The following is a 24,255-nucleotide window of genomic DNA, read 5'->3' on the forward strand; positions in this document are numbered from 1 at the left end:
GGCCGGTTCCAGCCCATGGGCCCTATGTTTGACACCCCTGAACTGCAGCAAAACTATGAAAACTGTGTTTCTGGCCACATGTGGCTGTTGTAACTATGTCACTTGTAGCGGCAATGCAGCTAAAGTCACACAAAAAGCACATCAGTACAACATGATGGCCACTCAACATTTATAAACCAAGAGATTTATAATGAACCTGATACTTCAACTGCAGTTGCAGCTCTCTGTAGGTAACTGCACACCCACTTTTGCAGTGACTTCCCACAGAAGATGTCAGTAGCGCTTTCAGAGAACCCCGCATCTGTCATCCATTCCCTCAACTTGGCGCACAACTCACTGGATAACCAAGGTATCGTAAATTATCTCCTTTTTTTGTTTTTCTAATTTAATCTTTGGGTCTGGAGAAAAAACTCAAGCTTGTGTTTGATGTGATGAAGAAAGACGGTTCTATTTTCACTAACTCTCATTGTTCTATATCTAAATATTACCTGAAAGGGTCTGTTGAGTCCAATAGTAAAAGAAAATAGTGGCTCATTTCGGCTTATCTGGTCCCTGATCCGTTAACTCAGAAGCAGATACATCTGTTACAGTGAAAATTACTTTCAAGTGACAAGAAATTCTGCGACTCACTTTTTATATCTGCTGTGTTCATGCTGCAGGTGTGTCCAACTTAATCCAGCAAGTGTGTCGCCTCAGCAAGGGGCTTCGTCTCCTCAACCTCTCCAAGACCTCACTCACCTCCAAAGGTTAGGACTTGCCCCTCCTCGTTTTTTTCCTTATTTACCCCAGTCTGTGAGTTAAATAAAAGTATGGCACTGGTGTTACTCAGCGAAATCAGGAGGAGAACAAGTTGGATCCCCTGCAGCTTTCAGAGCTCGGGTTAGATCATACTGTGGTTGAGGGGATATAATGTTTTCAGAGCTTTGTTTTATGCTTTCGCCCCGCTATGACTCCATATTTACTTACAATGTCATGTGCTGCCCTGCAGGCAGCATGCCTTCTGCTACTGTCTCATCGTACAGGGTACCCAGCAGAGAATTTAAATATTACATTGAATTGCGCTACTTCCCATAACATCCACTGATACCTGCTGCTCCAAGATGTCTATGAATAATTTAAAGACACAAAATGTTTTGAGAGCATTCTCTTTCTCCTTTTTAATATTGTACAGCTACCAGCTCTCATTTTTCTCATTTTTCATTTCATCTCTCTGCGCTCTGCTCCCCTTTCTCTCAGGAGTGGTTTCTCTCTCTCAGGCTTTGTGCTCCAGCGATGAGTACTCTAACTCCCTGCTGCACCTGGACCTGAGCAAGAACCCCGGGGTCCTCTCGGGGGAGGATGCATCGGTCAGAAAGCACAAGCCATCTGGAAACACAAATACACGCTGCCCCATTTAATCTCCACTTTTTCAGCCTAATACGATGTTTCTCCTGTTCTCGGCCTATTCGCAGAACCTTTATCTCTTCTTGTCTCAACCCAACTGCCTGGTCCACTTGGATCTGTCGGGCACAGACTGCTGTGTTGACTCAGTGAGTATTTAATGGGTGGGTGTGATCAAATATGTGTCTTTGGGATGCACTTTGATATCGCCTGAAGAGCAGTAAGGGCTTATTGGTAACTAAGATTACATTTTCTGGATAGCACTTGCCAACATTTGTCTGCTGCTAAATGTTCAAAGAGTGCGTGACGACAAGCTAGAAGTCAGTGAAGTTGTTTTTTTTTCATAATTGAGATTTCTTAAAAAAAAACAAAAATAAACACAAAAAAGCAACATTGCCATCACTATCTGCGCATCCCTAATGCATGTGCAATTTAAAAAAAAGATGCATTTCTCTCTGCGTGCAATTCTCAGCCCAAATTAACCGTTTCCACCCTGTGTGTCATGCAGCTATTTGGGGCTCTTCTGAGGGGGTGTTGCGCTGATCTCTCCTTTCTGAATCTTTCCAAAAATTCCTTCTCCCACAGGTTAGTCATATCTTTAAGATTACCGAAACAATAAACGCAGCTCCGAATCCAAATCTGGGAAGACATCATCCCTATTTCACCTTAAAGGCATCATCTTTCCGCTCATGTCATTCCGTCTCCATCTTTTTTTCTCTTTTTTTTTGTCAGTCGTTATCTTCATTTCTTGCTTAATGGGAAATCAGAAATGTGCTTTGTGGGAATCTCTGGAACATTGTGTTTCCTCTCTGTGGGTGTGTCTACTGACGTTTAAAAGCAGAACTTTCGGCACAGTCTGCATAGATAAGACTCATGAATATTTAAGCAGAGCTATCTATCATTTGACCCCACTCGCTCCCTCCTCTTACACCAAAGCAATATTCACTCATATTTCTCATTCTTTGTCAGTAGTCTAACACTCAGCTCTGCACTCAAATTTACCTGGAATGTCAACAGTGTGACTTCATCTGCTGTGTGTGGTCGGTTTCATCCCATCCCACTCTCTGTATTATCTCTTCACCTCTACATCTTCTCGCTTTGATCCTCTGTGGGGCGGGGGGGATTTCTAATCCAATAGGAAAGTGAAGGATACGCTGCCGTTGTTCCGTCAGTTTTTCAGCTCAGCTTTCAGCCTCACTCATGTCAGCCTGGCCTCTATGAAGCTGCCCCCTGATGTTCTGAGGTACCTACCATGTCACTTCTAATTCTCTATCCAAATATGCTCCCTTTTATCTGAACTCCTCTGCAATAAAGGCTGTGCCAGCGAGACCTTTAATACTCCCTCTGCTTGTCTTTTCCTTGTCCGTCATTTCTCTTCTTTCTGTCTCCGCAGGGCTCTCCTCACAGGGTTAACCTCCAATCCTCATATCAATGACCTTCATCTGGACATCAGCGGCTGTGAGGTGAGAGCTCATCTTCACACCTACACCGGATTTCAACACAGGAGGTGTCCAGGCGGAGTATTGAGCTATAGGTCACCTGTTGTTTTTGAATCCCTCTGAACCAAAAGCACAGAGCAAATGTGAGCTTTAACTTGTGCTTTTCGGTTTCACTGACAGGTTTATAGTGCAAGAAAATAGCAAGCTTTCGTGGCCTCCATATGCAGTTGATTTTATTTACACTGGAGTGCATCAGATGAGTGTATCTTGCATCAGATGCAGTTGAGATAAACCGAAAAGTTTTACTTTCAAATTGGACTTTAAAAGCATTTTGAAAGGGAGTTTTACCAAGGTGAACTTAGTAAAAGTGTTAAGATTATTTACTGCAAGCAGCCATTATCAGTATTTTTAGACTGAAAATGGATCAAATGACCATGCATGTAATGTGAAACTTGGTCTCTTGATGGGAAACCAACAAAGAGTTATCAACTTCCCAACAAAGTTATTTGGGAGAGTTAGACACTGGTTAACACACCATAGCACTTGGCAGCTTAAGTGTATTTCCCCCAGAAGGGAAGATGGGAGAATGTAAATATTAGCTTTGCAATTGCCTGGCAGTAGCTAGAAAAATAATAGTGTTTCTGCTGGTTATGTAAATAGACATCTGGTTTGTATAAGGTCATAAGTCAGTCTCTTAGTTTCAGCCCACAGTTTTATAGATTTACATTCTGCAGTTAGAAGCTTTACTTTCTGTTTTTTTTTTAAATTCATCTTGATTTTTCTTTTTTTGTGTGCATTGCTGGGGGTGGGGGTGTGTGTGTGTGTGTGTGGGGGGGTGCTTTTAATGTTTACCGCCTGTCACCATCATAAGCTTCTCCTCACAGGTAGATGTATGCGTCCTGCTGCCAAATGATGCGATTGAAGGAAAGAAATTAATATCACTGTAAATATAAAAGAATTCAGTTATTTTTTAGATTTGTAGCCTTTCAGTATTTGTCAAATTTATAGTGATATCTGTTGATATATGTCAAAGCACCCCAAACACAAATACCTCTAAATTATATTTATGTACTTGTAATTGTAGTTCATTCCAACACTAAATACTGTAAGGGCAGAAGTGTCAGCTATATTATAATATGACTGTCAACTGCCAAAAATCTGTTATGCTTTTACTTATTTTACTAGATTTAAAGAGCTTACTAATGATAATCCTATATATTTTAAGTAAATCAAATAGCTAAACAGTACAGAGGATTGTGTACTGAAGCGTAAAAGGTTTCCCCTCTCTTCGAGCTAAACTGCTGCAGATCACAAACAAAGCAAAGCTTGCAGGGACATAAATCCATAAATTTGCCCCACTGTGGAAAATGGAACAATTCCCCAAAGACTGAAGTTAAAATGACTCTGATTCATGGCTGTGCACATGTTAGTTTTCCCATCTGTCTCTATCTCTCTCCAGCTAAGGTCTGCAGGAGCTGCTGTAATCCAGGAACTCTTCCCTAGAGTCTCCTCCATCGCTACTCTCGATATCTCCGACAACGGTACAGTGGCACGCTGCAGAACATTCCGCCGTGACCTTGACTTTTTATCCTTGGGCAGCTGAGGTTGGAGTGGGCTGCTAATGTCGAGCTGTGTGTGTGTGTGTGTGTGTTTTGACAGGTCTCGATGCAGACTTACTCACAGTCCTGCCAGCCCTCTCTAGACACCCTTCCCTCAAACACCTTCATCTGGGCAAGAACTTCAACATCAAAAACAGGTGCTGTCAGTGCTCTCTGTCACGCTTTACTGCAGTTATTTATGATATACCCTACGCGCATGACTGTGTGTGTATCTGAGCACAAACATGCTTGCACTGCATATGCCAGCTTGAATATACACATTTGTTCTTGTAGTTCTGTTTTCAAAAGTGGCTGCCATTCCTCAGGCAGCAGGAGATGACTCGACCCAGCTCATCCTGCTTTGTCTCCGTGTTTGTCTCCGTGTTTGTGTCTGCAGGGTTCTGGATGAAGTGTTGCAGAAGCTAGTTCAACTCATGCAAGAAGAAGAATGTGTGAGTAACTAGAATAGATATACAAAAATTAAAGGGCAATGTGCTTTGATTGCAAACAGTAGAAATAGAAAAAGCATAAATCAGCTGCAGAGACATTAAAATTCATCATATTCTGCAAAGATAAACTTAATTGACTTTTAGTTAATTAAATTATTAAAACGATAAATAATGTTTTTTTCAGAAGACTGAATGATTAGATATATTTGTTTGTGTCAAATTCAAAATGAGAATATATTTTTGTATTTTTTTCCCCCCTATGTCAACTTTCTTTAAACTGCTTTTAATTAAAAGCAGGGTTCTGCTTACAGTTAAAATACTGCTCAGATTCCTGGGCACATAATTTTTGCATTATGTTTCACTGGAGATGTGTCACCGTTTCATCAATTATTACTGTTCCTCTGTTAACACTGTGGGCGCAGTGTCTATATCACTACACATACTGTGAATAATTCATGCAAACAGCATGTAAAGTCAAGTCAAAGCACTATTTACTAAAAGTCACCTCCTGGCTTCTCGTGCCTTTTTTCTTTTTTCCTGAACAGTCTTCTCCGCTTCGTTTATTAACTCACATGCTTGTAACCCCTCCCTCTATAGGCCCTTCAGTCTTTGTCCCTCTGCGACTCACGCCTGCGTTCTCGGGGCACCGTGCTAGTCAACGCCCTGGGTAGCAACACCTGCTTGAGAAAAGTGGATCTGAGCGGGAATAGCATGGAAGACATTGGAGCCAAGATGCTGAGCAAAGCCCTTCAAATCAACACAACACTCAGGTGAACGAAAGACTAAGTGCAAAGTTTTTTTTTCCCTGGGTTTCTGCAGTCTTCGCAGTGACTTGTGCTCTGTGTGGAAGTTTGTATTCTATGCAACTCTGACCTTGCCCTGCAGGAGTGTGACATGGGATCGCAACAACACCTCCGCAGCAGGATTTCTCGATGTGGCCCGAGCGCTTGAACAGTAAGAGTGTTAAAAAATATATATTATCAACATCTATTCTGTATGTATGCCCACTGGACTCTAATCAATAAATAAGAGCATGTCTTACACATCTACTGCTAGGACTATTTTTAAGCAATGTTATTAAAGAATGTTTGAGAACATTTAACCATGTTGCTCAGCTGAGCAAATTGTTGTTTTCCACTTTGCTATCTTAAATGGTCCAGACTTGCCTTTAAGCAAAAAATGACATGGTTGCAAGGATCAAAGTATTACTCAGTCACTGAATGGCACAGGAAAAATATTTTAGGATGAGCTCTGTCCAGTGGGGATATTAACCCTAACTAACCCTGGACTCTGTAACCCACTTTATTTTCTCTTTTTAGTCTCTTACTGTCTCCCTTAATAACTTGTCCCTTCCCTCGTTTTCTGCTTTCTCCTCTCAGTAATTTCACCTTACAGTACATGCCTCTACCCCTAAGTGACATCAGCCAGGCGTACCGCAGCGCCCCTGAGAGGACAGAGCAGGCGTTGACCAAGGTTGGGACGGTTGGAGTAAAGCCACCAATAAAGTTATTACAGTACTACTTAAAACTGGGAAGATTAAAAAAAGCTTAATAGCTTCTTCATCAGTGGCCTGGGGACCGTTGGGGTAACTCAAAAACAGAGATAAAGAGCCCTACCTAACAACCCTAATCCCTAAAAGCTTTCAACCTACAGGAAACGCTAGAGGGATTTAATTAAATTCTTCTAGTTCACAACAAAACACTTTGGTGTTGACTCTTCAAAATTAATTTCTGCCCTTTTTATAAATTCATCAAATGCTTTGAGGTCATAAATGAGCAGATGTTTATGACTGTAGACAAAGACATTATCCGAAGCAAATGAAAACAAATATGAGGTATTTGATTTAACTTTGTGTGCTCAAAGAAACATGTTGTGCAAAAATTTGGACCTCTGGAGGAATCTGTGTAGTTTCGCACAAAACAGTGAAATTCATCAAGAGATGACGAGGTTTATCTAAAAGCTTCATATGTCTGAGATGAAGCTGTACTAGAGGCTTATCGGGAAAGCAAGTTCATCTTAAGCCTAACTGTGAAAGAATGTTTTCTTCACATGTTCTTAAATTTCTGCAGCACTTAAGACTGAGTGCAAGCGCCTACCGTGAAGAGCCTCTTAACATATTCTGTTTGCGGTGCCAACAAACAGACAGTGGTGAATAAATGTGCAATAACTTTTTTTAATTTATGTTTCTGTTTACTTGTTTATGAATACATGAATGTAAACTCAAACAGCATCGGGAAAGTGGCATTTTAGGAGATTCGTAAATTAGACTTAACAAGCAAATTCTAGTTATTACTGTAATTATTTCTCCCTTGAGGAAAGGAGAGGGACAAGGGCTTTGGATAAAGGCTGTGTTAATTTCTAAGAGCTTTAGGGAGCCATTTCTAAAGCTTTAACAAGGATTCTACAGTCATCTTAGTCTTAAGATGCTTTTGTTGCTTGTTGTAAAATGACAGCGCCCTCTACTTGGCTCTTTGCACTTTCTTCCTTCTGCTGAAATCTCCTTCTTGCATTGTCGCCTCTTATGTTCTGTTTGTGCTCTTCATGTTTTCACGGTGAGAGTATAATCGTGATAATCGCTTTGCCGCACAGATCCAGCGCGCTCTGGTGAGGAACAACCAGACTCAGCGCTTCTCTCAGAGACAGGCTTTGCGGCTCCATCAGGGCCTGGTCACCAGCACCGCCGAACAGGTAGGGCTCGTCAGCGTGCGCTCGCGTCTGCGTCTGTTTGTGAGTGTTTGCACTTGTAACACTCCCCCGCCTGTCTGTTTCCAAGGTGATGGAGCGCCTCTGCGTGCGTGTCCAGCAGCAGGTGTGCTTATTACGGGGCGTCGGAGAGATGGAGGAGATTCAAGCTGCAAAACAAGTGCTAAAAGAGGCGAGGAACTCTCGCGCTGTGAGTGATGTGAAATGTGCAAGCGTAGTATTTGCATTGTTGTCACACTGAATATGAATGAATCCTTTCTCTGTGGTGCTCCAAGCTCTACCCTTCACTGTGTGAGCTCGCTCATGTGCTGTCTGTGGATGGGCCGGTGCGGCAGAGACTCGACTCCTTGGCTGGCGAACTTGCCAAAGCTGCTGACAAGGAGCTGCAGGTACATCTAGCAGCCTCTTTTTTTGACACTGTGATATGTAACAGATGACACAGTCACCGATCGCTGGCATCCATTGCAGGTGATTGTCGACTCCATGGTGTCTCTGTGCCGCGAGCTCTGCCCTCTATCTTCTTCTGCAGCAGAGAGATTAAGCCCACCCCTCTCGTCTGTCTCTGAGCGCGTGTCCATCCCTCGCTCTGCCATTCGCACTGCCCTTATGGAAAGAGCAGCACAGGACATTCACAGAGCCTTGGAGTAAGTGAGACGATGAAGCAGCAACAATAAGTCTGAATTTGATAAGAAGAATATTGATTTGCTCTCACTTTTACCAAGCTTCTTCCCGTCAGTCTCTCCCTTTCCTCTAACCCAATCTTCTGCAGAGAAGTAAAGCTGTCAGTGGTTTCCTATCTCACCAACTCCATCGTGGACCAGATCCTTCAGGAGCTCTATGCCACCCATAAGAACCTGGTAAACACAAAGCATTTACTGTGAAACTGTAAAGGATACACAGGTTTTGTTTGGAGCAAAGATTTTAGGAGTGCTGTCTTTCTCAGACTCGGCAGGTCTCTCATCTTAAATGCTGGGAGGGGACGTGTGAAGATGGGACAGGCTGGAGGTTTAACAGGCACAGGGACTCTCTGGACATCACAGATGAAGAGCTCAGCACCAGCATAGTGAGTGAACTTACGTGTGTTTTGGGACCCATATATGAGAAATATTCAATTAAATATTTAAAGTCAATTCAGTTTTATTGATATAATGCTAAATCGCAAAAACAGCCAAGAAGCAAAACCCCAACAGTCAAACAACCCCCTGTAAGAAAGCACTTGGCAATAGTGGGAAGGAAAAACTCCCTTTTAACAGGAACAAAACCTCCAGCAGAACCAGGCTCAGGGAGTGGGAGCCATCTGCCGCCACCAGTTGGAGGGTGAAGGGAGAACACCTCACAAATTGGGAATTTGTGATTTTCTACATGCCTTCAATTGTGGTCGCTACCACAATCGCACAATCAAATTTTCCAGAAAATTCAGCCTCCCAGAATTTTTTGTTGAACTTCAGCTACGCTTTTGAAATTGCATATTCCTGAAGTCATAGCAGAGCGTTACCCAGGGTTCATGTGCTCCGATGTTAAATGAGCGGTTGCGAGAGGCACAGAGTTTAATTTTTCAATTTTTTTGTTTACTTTAAATCCTTCATTTTTTGTAACTATCTATCCAATTCAGGCTGGGCTGGAGCCGGTGGGCCAGTCCAGTCCATCACAGGGCCAACACAGAGAGATGGATAAACAACCACACTCAGGGCCAGTTTCAAATTTTCAAATTGCCATTTAACCTAACACCAATGTCTTTGAACTAAGGGAGGAAGTCACAGTACCTTGAGGAAGCATCCAAGCTCCAGAACACACAGAAAGACCCGTTTGAACCAGGTGGTTGAGACTACAAACCCTCTAATTGACTAAAAGCAGTAATAGTAAACACTGCACCAACATGCCATCGAAGTGAAATAAGATAAGGATGCCGTCAGTAAATATGAAATGATAATTAAATGTAAATGTTTACAGGAAATGTTTTACTTTTTTTTAGTATGCCCAATTTTATCAACACAAATGGGCTGAGGGGGCTTTTTTACCTGCAGCCCTCTCCATGTGATCTTTTCTTGCTATCAAACAAAATCATTTCAGAGATTTAAATTAATTTTATCCCATCTCTTAGCAATCTTCAGCAAATTGAAAAAGCCCAGGAAGTAGCCCCCCCACCTCATTGCCTGCAGCATTTATTTTGCCTCTGAGCAGATCTGAGCAATTCCTGGAGTTATGATAAAGTATCATGACTCACATGAAGACCCTGAAGTAGTGTGATTTCACATATATTAGTCTAATATTTCAAACCATTTTCAATTTGTGTCTGACATGGAAAGGAGAATTGTTTCTCAGTTTTGTATTTTGTTGCATAATCGCAATATTTCATGTTTGTCACTGCAATCATATATGCATCAGCGAGTGTGCTGATTAAATTAGGTTTACGATCCCCTGCTTGTTTATCCCGTTATTAAACTTGAGCGCTACAGCTAAGGCAAAAACAGTGTTTCAGTAGTGACAAAACTTGCAGGAATGAGGACTTTTTCCTCCGGGTTTTGACATTTGAAACATTGAGCTGACTTTCCTGACAGGAACACTACAGTTAAAGGTCAGAAATATTGAAAAGGCTCCTACTCCTTCACTGGAGACGCTTTAACAATACTTGAATTGATGATGTATAGTCAGTACAATTGTGTTTTGGCCTTTAGAAGCTTCTACTGATTGTAGTGATTGAAGCACGATATTGAATGTCCATGTTTCAAAAGGCCAATAATTGCTACCCTGAAAGCCTGACTGGCATTAAACAGAAATCAAGTTATTGTTAGATACAATAGACAATGGACATTGAAGAAAAAGCAGGCTTTTTATAGATGAATATTTAAGTCTGTGGCTCCCAATGATGTTGATGCACAAAATTCTGAAGTTATTAAAATATTCTTATCTTCTTATGGAGCGGCTACACCTCCTTCCCTTTCCCAGTTTTAAAATGAGTTCTCCGCTGTGTGCTGTATCTACATTTGCTCATTAACAGTAAATTAGAGCTTTTGTCTGTCTATTAGTTGCAGAATTCTTCTTATCATCTCTCCAAATGAGAAAACTAAACCTGAAACCAATTATTATCTGAATGTTACCAATATGGCTGAAATGTCGGGAGACCGAATAAACCTGAATTGATTTCTGCTGACGCACTAAAACAGCAGCTCAGTATCCAAAACACAGCTGGTAGAACTGCAGGAGTAAAACCGTTCCCCTGACATTATCTCAAGAATCTACTGTAAGTACAGGACTTTATACATCACAGTCTGCTCAATCATTACCTGCAAGGAATTTGAAACATTGCTATTTCATTGAGTAATACAGCTAGTGAAGATTGTTGTATTGCAAAAATGAAACCAATACCTTGCTGTCTCAACTAATACATCATGGACATTGTAGGCTTCAGTACTTTGGTGTCTCAGCTTTTTAATGAAATGCATTTGATCAAGCTTCATTTCAAATATTTTACACAATCGCAGTCCGCGTCAATATTCTTGAAGGAAGTAAACGGTCTTTGCATCGTCTGCTCTTGTGCCTGATTTTGGTGACAGTAACAGTAATTGCTAACATTACCTGTGGAGATCCTCAAGGATCCGTCCTGGGTCTTTCTGTTATATTTAAAATGTAATTAATAGGGGTGCAACATACACAAACGGTTTCACGGTTCGGTTCGATACTTTGGTGTCACGGTTCGATATTTTTTCGATACAAAAAAATGTTCATGGTTTTTTAATTTGTCATTTATTAAAATTATAAATATATATTTTAACTCAAAAGTACAGTTTTTAAATTTAATGTTGCTGAAACAACAAAGTAATCAAAAAATAAATCTATCTGATCGAGAAATCACTCATCTTTGGAAAAGAGAGTTTATTACAGAGAAATGGCTCTTTCCAAAATAAAAGCTATACTATACGCTTCTTCTGGGGTATACTCTCAGCAGCATATTAAACATATCAGGTCCCCATAAGGAGAATCATGTGCTAACGGCTGTCTAAATGACTCGGGTAAAGTTTGTAGCATGCGTGCTTGTTGTTTTTGTCTGCTTCCACTTGTCTTTGCAGTAGGATGATGTCGATGTAAATGTGCAGTCATATTTGTTGTGTTCCCACTAGTGCTGTCAGCGTTAATCTGAAATGACGTTAACGCCACAACACGGCAAATCTCCGTTAACGAGCTACCGCAGATCGCTCCTTGCATGGGGCTGGACAGCTCAACACGTTAACGAGCAAACTGTGCTAACGCACTAGTTCCCACCCATGTAATTGAGCATTGTGTGGCACATCCAACATACTGTGTTACTTTTGTCCATGACGCGCTTACCTTCAGGGTCATACTTCACATGAAAACCAAAACAGTTCCAAACGCCACATCTGAATCAGGGTGCGGGAGGTTCAATTTGCCATGTTGCAATGAGCTTAGCTTCTGTCTTGCTAGCTTGTGCTGTGCTCAGTGGATCTGCGCTCGACAGTACAGCCTAGGTGGAGTAGTCAAACGCAGATCCACTGAGCGCTCAACACAGACAGCATCGTCAGAAGAAAAGTTGATAAAATAAATTAAAAATTTTGTATTGTTCAATACATATGCGTACCGAACCGAAAGCACTGTATCGAACTGTTCAATATTGATACGAGTATTGTTGCACCCCTAGTAATTAATTATATTTACGTCTAATTTTGCACTTATAACCCAAGATTCACTTACCTTGATGGGCTATTGATAATATTAGCAGTCTTGTGAAGCTGGTGTCTAAATGATGGTACAGTTATATTGCAGATATATAAACCAAATGTTTGAGTTGGCTGAAATTTTCACCCCCTTATTTTGCTACTTTCTATTTCAGTCTGGACCAAATTGATGAGACTGGCAGTGTCATCCCTAGAGCAGCACCTCTATCAAGGCCAGAAACACTTAGCCAGCTGTTTTGTTTCTTCTGAAAATCTCTCTGCAGTCATTTATTTTCAATTGGATCTTTAACTTAAAACTTTGGGTTTCCTCAGTCTGTTTGTCTTACCTTTTCAAATCTGTCTCTCCTAACTGTAGCAGGGAGACATCTGGTTTTTGTCAGCTTACTCTAACATGCCTCATGGCTCCATACACCAACTCCGCAGTTATGGGACGTATGCACAACAGCACTTCTTCACTTCTACACACAATAAAGTCAGTCTTTTTTCATTGGGCCTACATTATACATATAAGGCCACTCAACTAGAGAAAGGCTTCACTGGGAACATTTTTGCTCTTTCTACATGTGAAATCCATAAGCTTTTGCTGGATTTTAAACAGCATCATGATCAATATGTCTAAAATTTGCGCCTTGATTTGACAAGTCTTCATTGGCAAAAGCAGTGATTGCCCTAAAGGTCGTCTTGTACAATATTTCTGTTGACCCGTTTGCCTGTTTGCATGCGTGTCTCGTTCTAATTCCTTCCCTCAGCATCTCAGCAACTTTTACTTTTTCTTTTTTTCTCCCAGGACACAATAGCCATTAAGAAGCACAGCTCTAGAACAAGACGAATACGACCTGTCTCCACCAGGCTGAGTGAGTACTGCTGTATAGCCTATTATCCTCTCTCTTCAGTCTAGCTCTGACCCCTTCCTTGTCTCTCTCGAAGCTCCATTAGTGTTTTCTGTAGTCAGTTTCCCCCTCTTTTCCATCTCTTCTTCTCAGAAGTCTGTTAATGGCTGTTATAATCTAGCCTGAGCCAAGTCTGAGTCACTATATGTCAGAGCAGTTACTGATTGTTTTGAATTAGATGACTTTGAAGCAGAAATGATGACTCCCTGTAATCTCCCCACTCTATGACAGTTCCTTCTCAGTTTCTTGTCCTCACATCTTCTCTATCCCTTTGTTGCTCCTCGCTGCCATCAGGCCTGTGTGATGACTCCAGCTCCTCTCCACCCCCTTCTGTGCCATCATACTCGTCACCGCTATCCCGTTCGGCATCCTGGGAGGGTCTGTCAGAGCTGCCTACGCAGGGTCTGCCCCTTCATCACGTAACACGAGTTCGTCCAAGGCCTCCGCGGAGACACAAGGGAGGGCACATCCCGTCTGAGAGAGTAAAGCTGGCCTGATCTTGGCAGTGTTTGACAAATATTAAAATGTTAAATAATCTGCAGCTGCACCCAATAATTCAGTATACATCACCTTTACTCAAATCTCCAACCATTTATCTATATATCTATGCATAATTCTCCCATTTCCCAAAATATGTGCCTGCTGGCGATGACTGCTATCTTTGCAGAAGTAATCTATTCAAATTGGGTGCCTGCAACTGGATTATGTCATCTCAGTAAAGGCATTGTAATCCATTTGTTTTATTGCAAATACATAACATTCACAAATGAAACCCACTAAACTGACCTCTCTAAAAAGATTTTAAGTGTGTGTTTGTGTCTGTGTGTGCACAGCACTGCAGTGAAAATGGAGGGATAAGCCCTCTGGATGATGGACTCCCTGATTTCTACACGAAAAGAGTGCTCCCTGATAGGTAAGAGTTTGTTTTATATTTGCACTTTGACGATACTTACACTCTGTTAGCAACCTGTCGGCTGTAATTCTCTCCTGACCTTACAAAACATTCCCTGAATATTGCATTTCAAAACTGTATCTCACATTTACTTAAAATTACTGTTGTTTCCCAAAGAGCTCCTACTTTTCCCATCAGTCATCATTTTCTGTTATTTTGCTGCACTTTGAAAATCAGCAGACTTCACGACTGCTGGAGCAGGGTAATCCATCACAGTGAACATATTGTCACCTTTAGATTATTGTTGCATAGTTATGCAGGTGTTTAGTAAGCTCTCCAAGAGTTGGTTGTTTTACCGTGAAAACAAGAAGACATGTTTACACCCGGGTTGCTTTTGGGCTTCTTTATAATTTGAATACACGGGGTTGTGAATAAATCTTTTGTTTTGGTTTTGTGGGATTTTTTTGCAGTCATCACTCTGTGCTGTCGGACTGCCTTTGAATGCGCTAACAGCAATAAGAGCTCATTTTTATTTCTAGACATCTTTGCAATGTCTTGAAAAGATGAATTTTAATTTACTTTTTCAACCAAATTTAGACATACAGGGATTTATTTTTAAGGCCATGACTACCTGACAAGATTTAGCCCAGAAAACAATGTTAGTGGTCATTTAGTGCTTGGTGGATACAGATTGTTTGTCAGTCTGCAGTAAGATATATTTAGCAGGTTTTGTTTTGGGACAAATCCCCACCCTTCTGTCCACATATTTGGAAAGCATAAGGCAGGGAAAAAATAGCTAGCTTTCATTTGCATACTGGTGAGCAGCAGCAAGGCAGAGTAGGCATCAATGACAAAGGGCATCGTATTCATTAAGGCAGACGCAGAATGCAAAGAAGGAACTGTGGTGGCTTGCAAGGTGGCTTGCAGGTGTGCAGTAAGAATGTGCAGGAGAAAACTCTTTAAAGACGCCGGTGTCTTTTTGTGATTTGCAAACTGGATATTTACAAAGATGAGGATCAGCTGAACCATCAGCCGATACGGACTGTTACTGAGATCAGCTGATTTGTTAAACTCCAGGCTGAATTTACCCGAGTTCAGCTAATGCTCTGTTCAGTTTGTGTAAATAGTTATGATAACTTTGTAAAAGGAAAATGGGTACATGGGTTGAAGCAATTTTAAAATATATGATGTGTGCAATACACATCCATGGATTGCATTAGGGGAATTACAAAATAAGTAACTCCAAGAGAATTTTTCATCAATCGATATAATGATTTCCATCTGATTATGTAACAAAGAGGGAAACTGTCTCAGTGGCAAGCCACGAAAAGAAGATAACAAAAGACACAGTATGAATAGACAAATTATTGTATTGCACTGAAAGCCAGGCACTCTGAAAAATGTGTCTTTCATAGAATAAAATAGATATTTGTAGCTAACATCAAACTGCTTATCTTGCTAAGATGCTGAGCTGTCAATTCATTTCATTTCAATTCATTTTAGTTAAACACATAGATAATGACTTGAAAGTGAACCTATTTTGCGTTTCCTTCTTTTCTGTCTGTGTATATGGTGCTCCGGGTAATCATGGCCAAAGCTTAAAATAATGAGGTCAGTGTATGTATAAGTACAACTAATCCCTATAAGCAAAAGGCTCAGGCTTCAAACTACTCTAACAGCGTTTTTCTACTCTTGGCTCTGTATGGCAGAGAGAAGGGATATCCTAAATATGGTAATCCCAGGCATACATCTCCTAACACCCACTGTTTAGATGGGCTTTTTTATAAGGGACAACCAATCAGAAGAAAGTTTCCTTAAGGGAAGGATGAAGAAAGCTCAAAAAGCTTGTTTCAGAGGATGAACTGAGGGGTGCATCAAGGCCTGTGATAAGATGAAAGAATTAGTTTCAAAATCATGCAAAACTATTTTAGTAATGTCCAAGAATAAATATATAGAGGAAATGAGCATAGTGGGTTCCCTTTAATTCTTTGAAAACAATCTCGGGCACCACTTGTAATATCTCAAGATAAATAGGTTTAGTATTTGTTCGGTAGTGTTAGCTGGTTATTTTCCTTATAAACAACAGTAGTCCTACTGTGAAAGCCTTTTGGAAATGGTATTTTATTCTTAATTATGCCTTTTGAAAAGCTGCCTTTGTATGTGGTTACATTTTTTGATGCACTGTGTTGAGTGTGTTTCTCCGTCAGTGCATTTGATTATATATTTAAACATCAGAATAAAAAGAATTTTTAAAACAGATACCTTCAAAGGGTTGAAAGGTTTTTTACTTACTCAGGAGGGGTTTCTGCATCTCTGTTACTTTCTCTCTTTTTTCTTTTTTCTTCTTTTTTTTTTTGCAGGCTATGTTTTTGATTATTATTCCTAATTAGTAAATGTGATATTTTTAAACATTTCATTATGTTAGTTTGTTAACCAAGATACATTTCCGCAATCTTAGTTCACTAATCCTTCAGTCAAAATGTCTGCAGTTTAACTGACCTGGATTCAGAAGAAAACCCTGCATTTCAAGACATAAGATCAATGATTCTTCCTCCTTTGTTGTGAACCCTGCTGAGTTCTGACAGCGTGTGTGTTCACACCTTTACTGAGCTGTTATTTTAATTGGCTTATGCTTCATGACTTTCATAAACCAACAAGACTGTTTCTGTGGCCAGTGTGTTGTCTGTCTTTGATGCAATCTCACGGCGAGGTTTGGCTCGCTCCTTATGTCCCGCTGTCTGCTCGAACATTCAGAGGCAGATCGAGCAACCCTCATCTCTTCTTAATTAAATCATAAACTTTGTGATGATTAGTGGAGCTGGACTGTTTAGAGTTTGTGATTTGGTAGTAAGATGATTGGTCAGTTGGTGGTTGCATGTTGATGATCAAAGTAGTCGTCAAGGTACCTCACAGAGATCTCCAGGAGGTACTTTGTGACCTAACGTAAGATCTGGTTTGGTGGTTTTGTTCAATGTGTAATCAGTTGCTGCAGTGTTACAAAAATAAAGACAAAGACACAGAGCATGCAGTTCAGCTTCTACATTGCATCTCATGTCAGATCCTGCAACAAATACTGAAAATATCTCTGCATAACTTTATTCCAGTCCTTTTAGTCCACATGTTTTCACCTTTTTTTCACAGTTACTAAGAACGAGAATGCATTTTTGCAGTAGGTGTTCTACAATTTCACATATATTTGATCCTCGTCCTCTCCTATTTAAATGGTGCGCAGTCACGCTTGCATCAAAAATCATAGAGTAAAGTTAATAACCTATAGTGACTTTTTTCCAAGACGGCTCTCAGGGACATAAAATCCACCACACCACAGCGTGCCAGCTATCAGTGTTCAGCGTAAAGTTGCTGCCTGAGGCTGTCACAGGTCACTAAACTTTTATATTTCCACACAAATGATCAAAATAGATACACAAACTCATACAAATGCAGTGCATAGATCAAAACTTTAGTCTTTTCACTCCACGTTATTATTGTCACCCTTATGTTTCCTGGTACAGCTGTTAATTGGATCTTTGATAGCAATGAAGCAATGAAGACAGCGCACTCCTTTTATCTTTCCGATTGTATCTGGGGAGCAGGCACAGGTCTCTCTCCCTAGTCCCCACTCTGCTCAAATGCTCTAGATGTCAATACTTTCACCTGAAGCGTACTGCAGCTCTGCTAGTGTGTCCCCTTGTCCAGCTTTATAAATCTGAAACATTACTCGCTTCTCTGAGGTGACAACAAATTCCCGAGGCTGCTAAAAAAATTAACAGTTAACTCTCAATTTATTTTTATCCATTTTTTGTTAACACAAAAGTGGCCACGCGTTGCCTCAAATGCAAAACCGTCATTTTAATATGTGGAGATGCAGGTTTCATTTTGGTGAAGCTGAATTCATAAACAGCATCCAGAGCTTATCAGAATCATGTCGCTCCTTTCCACGCGGAAGCTCGTAAGGCGAAGTCGGTGCTTTTAAAATGATTACTTTTGTAATATAAAAAGTGAACTTTGGATAAATCACTGTATATCACGAGATGTAGCTTAGCAACACACAAAACGCAGCAGCCGATAAGACAGCCAGGATGGCTGTGATGAATCCAGCGATATCCTGATGGAGGTGACTCATCTGTAGACGCCAAACATGAATGTGCTGGAATGAACCGTGTGTGTTTCATCGATCTCTCTCACCTCTTGCAGTCAGCTCTCGTCGCTGCACAAAGCGCACTCTCTGAGGAGGAAGAAGAGGAGAAACATGCTGGCCATCTTTGGTTTCCGTAAAAGCCGCAACCAAACTCTGTCCCATCCGGGGCCCGAGTCAGAAGCTGAGGTTTATGGAGATGGGAGTCACACTGTTGCTACAGCACCCATGGGGTTAGTGTATTTGCACGCACACACATGCACGAGGATTCTTCTCAAGAAAGATTTGGCCTTGAACTCACAGATGGAAATACAAAACGTCAACTAGGAGTTTATCTTTCCATATTCAACGCTACATCTTCACATCTTTTGCTTAGTATCTTGATTCTTGTGAGGACACTGAACCCTATGAATAGTTCAACAAATATCACTCTTAATCTTCCTTATTTCTTTGTTGATATAAGAAATGGCTGATAGCTGCCAAAGCGCAGGCAGGCTGATACCAGAGTGTGTACACAGATGTAGATGGCAGCCGGTGTCTCCGATTCTGGATCCAACAGTCAGCCGAGTGATTAGAAATGAACACGCTGCATGTCAAATACAGATTACAATGGTATTATATCTGATTTTCGCCAGAAAATTGATACTTTCTAAACGCCCTGTTCTAAAAATGTGTTACATTTTTGTGTATTTTGAATATGTGGGATAAATTAGGAGAAATTGTGGACATTTTTTCATCTTCCAACTTTTAGGACAGCAATGGAGAATGTATACACTCTCCTCCAGCCTCCAAGGTCTACTGCCAGAGCTGGATCTCCCAGCGAGGTGGCTGATGGGAAAATGAATGACCACCAAGGGAAAAGTACTATCGTTTTGAGTCCACCACCAGTGCCAGGCATCCCTCACACATGTGTGGGTGGAAGCAAACACCCATTTTATTCTCCAAGAGAGGTAGGGCCAGTGTAATCCGCTATTGTTATTAACTGAAAGTTTGTAACGTGTCCGTAACCTCTTCTTGTTTTGTTTTGACAGAAATCTGAAGTGGATGCTGTGTTTGAACAGCCGGAGGATATAGACAAGTACTGGGCGGACGACAAACAGAGGACGGCGGAGGTGCTGCAAGCAGACAAGCAGTGGATGATAGAAGCAAGGCATGGCGATGTAGACAGACAGTGGTTTGACGACAGAGATGCGAGAACGACCGACAGACAAACAGACAGGTACTGGACTGAGAGCAGGCATCCAGACAGGCACATGGACAGACAGTGGACTGTAGACAGACACACTCAGAGGCAGATTGACAGAAAAATTGAAAGGCAGTGGATGGGCGGCAGACAGATAGAAAGGTCATGGTCGGAGAACAAGCCGGCAGACATGCAAGTGGACAATCAGTGGAATGAGAGCAGACATCAGGGAAGAAAGACAGACAGACAGGTCCAAGGACTTCAACTAGCTCAAAGGCCACTCCCTCCATACCCATCGGACAGGACGCCGTCTCCAAAACATGAAACAGATCCTCTGAAAAGCGTAGAGGCTTCAGCCATAGAGTGGCATCCGCAGGACACGCAGGGAGACAGACATGCGTGTCCTGATGCAGGTGGAGTTTTCTCAGAAGGCTGGAAGATGAGCGGAGGTGGAGGAGGAGGTGGCTTTTCTGTCAGTCGAGCGACATCAAAACCTGACCCCCCGCCACAAAGCAGCAAACCCAATCTGTCCAAGCTGAGGCAGAGGCATCGACTCGAGAGCTCAGATGCTCTGCCAGGTAATACACAGGTCAACCGTGTTCATTTGCTGCAGGTCAAAAAGCTTGTTTTAGCTCGCAAAGAGTTTTTGCTGCAGTTTTTGCCGCAAGTCTGCATGCCACTCACTTCTCTTTTATCTATAGCTACAGAGGAGGAGGAAGATATAGAGAAGGACCCTGGAAATATGGAGAAGAAAGAGAAGGAAAAGAGACGAGATTCTGAAGGTCACCCTCCCCCGATTCCTGAAAAGGTATGAAATTCGGTTTGTTCTGTTTGCTCAGTTCTTTTTAGCGTATATTTAAACCAAATGTGTTCATTGATGATGTTGTCTCTGTGTTTGTTCACATGTGCTGTACTCATGCCTAGCCAAAGACCTCCTCGTTTGTGACTTTTCCAAAAGAATCAGCCAATGAAAGGAACTTACCTCCTCCTCCCGTCCCACCTCCTGTTGATAAGCCAATACATGGGTTGCCAGACAGAGCTGCAAGCCAAGGTACCTGGGCTGAAAACAATTAGCAGACATGCTTCTTTTAATGTACTCAAACAATTTATTTCTACTTTTCTGAAGCAACAACCACTAGCCTGCTGATTTAGCAAATTAACGGTATTTAGACTTGCCACCCCAGAGACCTGCTTTAAGCCACAATCCAGTCAGTGAGTGATGTGTTTCAGGGTAGAACTCTTGGCATTGATCGTGAAGTCTTCAGAACTCTGCAGAAGGCACGAAACAAAATCTTCCAAAGATTTTACTTGATTTGGTGAGGGTTGTTGCTTAATGGTGGTCCATGATTGATATCATAATCAACAAACCATCAGAGAGCCCTTGTGCTCTGTAGATGAATGCATTGTCATCATGGAAGAGAAAGCTCCCATCAGGGCAGAAATGTTTCATTGCAGGATAAAATTCATTAATCAGAACAACTTTGCATTGATTATCAACGATTCTTCGCTCTAAGGGGACAAGTGGGCTCAAATCATGCCAACAAAGTATTCGACTTCTGGGTCCAGTGGCCCGAGCTTTTCCTATAATTTGTCACCTTATAAGCAGAGCCATAGGACTGCAAAGGTTTGTCAAGGACCACAAAGGAAATGAAGAGGAAAAATAGATATAACTAAGTTGTGTGCAGATGTCCTTTAACTGAATATTTTAATTGACAAAAATGTTACTGATTGAACTTTTTAACAGGAATGTAAAATTTGATAGATTTGAATTGATTAGAATACTCTAATCTAGCTCTAACCTAACATTAAATGCTGTAATCTTGTCTGTTTTCTTTATATAAAATATCCTTTTGTAGAATCCTCCATCAAGGCATCAAAGCAACTTTGTGGCCACTACAGGGTCACATTTGCAGCTACTCCTATGTGCAGACATATTGCACGATTTCCTCTTGGTGAAGTGTGTTTGCAGGATCAGAAAGTCCCACATTCAGGGACTTTGGGTGATTTCTGATCCCTTCCCCTGGAGAATTGTTCCCCCGACTATAAAACTCTGTCTGAAATGATGCTGGTAATTTTAGCCTCCAGTGTAGCAGCAGAAGCAGAGTCTAGCCTTTAGAATAATAAGACGAAAGCCTCTGCGACAAACTCCCTTGGCGTATTTGATTACGCCAAAAGCAGTCACTTAGTTAATACTTGCCTGCTTAGCCAAATTGACTGTTTTACTGGCCCTGCTTTAACAGTTTAACACAGTTTGTTTCGTGTTGACACCCTTTTCGGTGTATTAGTTCACGTGATCGAGTGTTCTTTTAAAACAAATGTAACGATATTAAATGTCTCATTTAAAAAACATGAAAATGACAGGTACAATAACATCACGGCAGAGTTATCCTGTCCTTTGTCCATCCAAAACAAAATTTAAAGATACCTCCTGTTGTGTGTCAATCACATGTTGTTCAGGCGACGAAGGACTCAGGCCTCAAGCACCGGTGAAGCCACAGAGGAACAGAAAAGCAATGTCCTGTGATGCAGGTATAATCGCATTATGAGCTGCAGCTATTCGCCTTAGAATGTTATACGCACACTTTTGTGAATGAAACACGTTTTGTTGATCTCTGTTTGCGTGAAGCGTCTCTATCTAACTGTTCATTTGTGTCTTCTGTCCTCGCTGAACTCAGGCACTGACAGGGAAAGCCCTAATAACGTTGAGAAGCCCCCAAATCGCAAACCCCCCGTGAAAAAACCTAGACTACCCCAAAACAGAAATAAGTCCCTGGACTTGTCTGGTACATGTTTCTCTGTTTTTATTTATGTGTGTTTGTGTGTGTGGGCGGGCGAGCAGCTGTAATCAGTTACTATGTGTGTGTTACCATAATGTGGAAGTATAATTACTGTCTATAAAACATTAAACACAATTATAATACAGTGGCAAATTAGGTAATGTATCTGTAGCTCTCAGCTGAACGGTACTGATCATCTATTTAATGATCCTGTTCCACCGTACAGACAGCTTCAATTCAGCACCTGGGGAAAGCGAGCTGTTGTGATACCTGAGAACATCACCTGCCGCTGTCAAGCCAGAGTTGTCATCCAGCGAGGTCAAAGAGCGAAGAGGAGGGAAAAGGCCTAACATCAGAGCAGGACATCATAAAACACTGTTCACTCGCTTCGGTTCAAACACTTTCCTCTCGTCACTTTCCTTCCTCTTCACCTTGAGTTTCTTGTCTTTGCTTTTCTCTCACGTGAAGCTCTTTTTGTGGCTACAGTATTTTAAAAGTATTTGCTACTTTAGAAAAACCCATGAGATCATTGTCGTGTGTGTGTCGGTGGACAGCCGGCTGAGTGCTCGAGCGTCGTGGCTTCGCTAGGCAGAAGAATACAAATGTCTTTATTAGAATGTGGTTTCTTAAATCTGCAATGCATTTTTGACCGCTGATACAGTTGATTGCCTTGGTTGACACTTGAAAATGAGTTGCTTCTTATCAAATGAAACTTGATGATTTATATCTAGTTTTGCTTTCAGGAACTGAAAGTTAATATATTTTATAGAAAAAAAAAGAAATATTATGTTTGAGCACTGTCACTGTATGAATAAAAGCCTAATGAAAAACAAAAAGTAGGACGTGTTTATTGCCTGTGCAAATCCATTAAATCATATTCATAGTTTGTAGTTTATATAAACAGCGGATTAAATCCCAATTTGTATGTGAAAGGCTGTGTTTGTGTTATATGTATAGTTCCTATGGGCTGGTTTGACCTCCTGATGGACCTGGGAACAAAAAAAACAAACTTCATTATATTCCTACACACACAAACCAACAACAAAACTGTTGATCAGATGTTTTTTATGTAAAGTTAAGTAATACTTCATAACAGATAGATTTAAATAATGTTTTTTTAGAGTAAAAATTCACTGGTCCTAGTTCCTAACATGTAAATACTTACTGGTTTGCTCACTTTTTTGAGTGTTAACTCAGCGTCTTTTGAGTCCATTAAATTGGCAGATATAATATTGTGTATGTGACGAGTTATTATCTTGTAAAAACAAGTTAGGATTTTATAAAACAATAACTCATACATACAAGATTAAAAAAAATATTAACACATGGTTGGTTTTTGTCATACAAAAAATTGACAAAATTCTAACATTTTTTGTTCATATAGATTTTTTATGACATTTTATACAACAAACAGTTTTAATTAGACTTAAACTGACTTTTTAATTTGGATTGATATTGATAAATAATAGTGCACTTCAATAATATAACTCAATTACTGTTTTTTTACAGTTCACTGTCAGTTTGCACACCTTTTTCATTTTGATTTTTAACTTTCATTTTAGACTTGATTTTTAATTTTGTTTTATTTTTAATTTCTTTCACTGCATGTCGTACTGTGTATGATTGTGTGTGTGATGAATAAAATTTGAATTTGGATTGTATAATTCAAACATTATCCAATTCTCTCACAGTAAAAAAAGAGAATTTGATGAAAGATCTTCCAATAACAAAAAGGGATGACCTAACGTACGCTATTGAGCCAATCCCTGTTTCTTTGTTTTACCTGCTGAAGATCTTTTGTCGGACATTAGCTGTTTTGTCACTCATTTTCAGCCCAATCCTTATAAATCACCATAAGAAGATTTGGGTTTTTTGTTTGTTTGTTTGTTTGTTAAGCCACTTAGTACTGAACCATGAATTATGCAAGCATAAAAAATGGCCTGAACACAAGTGATGGACCAGTTTTGTGTCGACACATAACAAAACACTAAGAACTTAGTTTAATTTAAATTGTATCTTTGGGCACTTTGTTACTAGAAGCCTGTCACAAAAACATACGTGTTTATTTCGTGAAAATAACAGCCATGAATGAATATTTTTGCACCCACAGGGAGATTA

At 40.7% G+C, this 24,255-nt stretch overlaps 1 protein-coding gene across 3 annotated transcripts in view; it reads left to right on the forward strand.

Moving 5' to 3' along the window:
* Positions 1 to 22,962, forward strand: part of LOC102798827 (capping protein, Arp2/3 and myosin-I linker protein 3-like) — a 34,604-nt gene extending 11,642 nt beyond the window's left edge. Inside the window, exons 11-40 of one of the 3 annotated variants that reach the window (XM_087836205.1) lie at positions 255 to 349; positions 660 to 746; positions 1,237 to 1,346; positions 1,452 to 1,529; positions 1,889 to 1,965; positions 2,519 to 2,623; positions 2,774 to 2,843; positions 4,279 to 4,360; positions 4,479 to 4,575; positions 4,815 to 4,869; positions 5,464 to 5,636; positions 5,752 to 5,820; positions 6,246 to 6,339; positions 7,456 to 7,554; positions 7,640 to 7,759; positions 7,845 to 7,958; positions 8,038 to 8,213; positions 8,339 to 8,426; positions 8,513 to 8,632; positions 13,048 to 13,114; positions 13,445 to 13,632; positions 13,984 to 14,063; positions 18,237 to 18,410; positions 18,929 to 19,127; positions 19,209 to 19,938; positions 20,062 to 20,168; positions 20,285 to 20,411; positions 21,818 to 21,889; positions 22,036 to 22,143; positions 22,364 to 22,962. In XM_087836205.1, coding sequence (XP_087692331.1) covers positions 255 to 349; positions 660 to 746; positions 1,237 to 1,346; positions 1,452 to 1,529; positions 1,889 to 1,965; positions 2,519 to 2,623; positions 2,774 to 2,843; positions 4,279 to 4,360; positions 4,479 to 4,575; positions 4,815 to 4,869; positions 5,464 to 5,636; positions 5,752 to 5,820; positions 6,246 to 6,339; positions 7,456 to 7,554; positions 7,640 to 7,759; positions 7,845 to 7,958; positions 8,038 to 8,213; positions 8,339 to 8,426; positions 8,513 to 8,632; positions 13,048 to 13,114; positions 13,445 to 13,632; positions 13,984 to 14,063; positions 18,237 to 18,410; positions 18,929 to 19,127; positions 19,209 to 19,938; positions 20,062 to 20,168; positions 20,285 to 20,411; positions 21,818 to 21,889; positions 22,036 to 22,143; positions 22,364 to 22,404 — 3,802 coding nt within the window. In that variant the 3' untranslated portion in view covers positions 22,405 to 22,962. Of the gene's footprint in view, positions 1 to 254; positions 350 to 659; positions 747 to 1,236; positions 1,347 to 1,451; positions 1,530 to 1,888; positions 1,966 to 2,518; positions 2,624 to 2,773; positions 2,844 to 4,278; positions 4,361 to 4,478; positions 4,576 to 4,814; positions 4,870 to 5,463; positions 5,637 to 5,751; positions 5,821 to 6,245; positions 6,340 to 7,455; positions 7,555 to 7,639; positions 7,760 to 7,844; positions 7,959 to 8,037; positions 8,214 to 8,338; positions 8,427 to 8,512; positions 8,633 to 13,047; positions 13,115 to 13,444; positions 13,633 to 13,983; positions 14,064 to 18,236; positions 18,411 to 18,928; positions 19,128 to 19,208; positions 19,939 to 20,061; positions 20,169 to 20,284; positions 20,412 to 21,817; positions 21,890 to 22,035; positions 22,317 to 22,363 lie in introns of those variants that run through there. The other 2 variants (XM_087836206.1, XM_087836204.1) reach the window with 2 other exon arrangements.
* The last annotated feature ends 1,293 nt before the right edge of the window (positions 22,963 to 24,255 follow it).

This window comes from Neolamprologus brichardi, chromosome 23 (assembly GCF_056152115.1).
Source record: "Neolamprologus brichardi isolate AB-2024 chromosome 23, ASM5615211v1, whole genome shotgun sequence".
Classification (NCBI taxonomy): Eukaryota; Metazoa; Chordata; class Actinopteri; order Cichliformes; family Cichlidae; genus Neolamprologus; species Neolamprologus brichardi.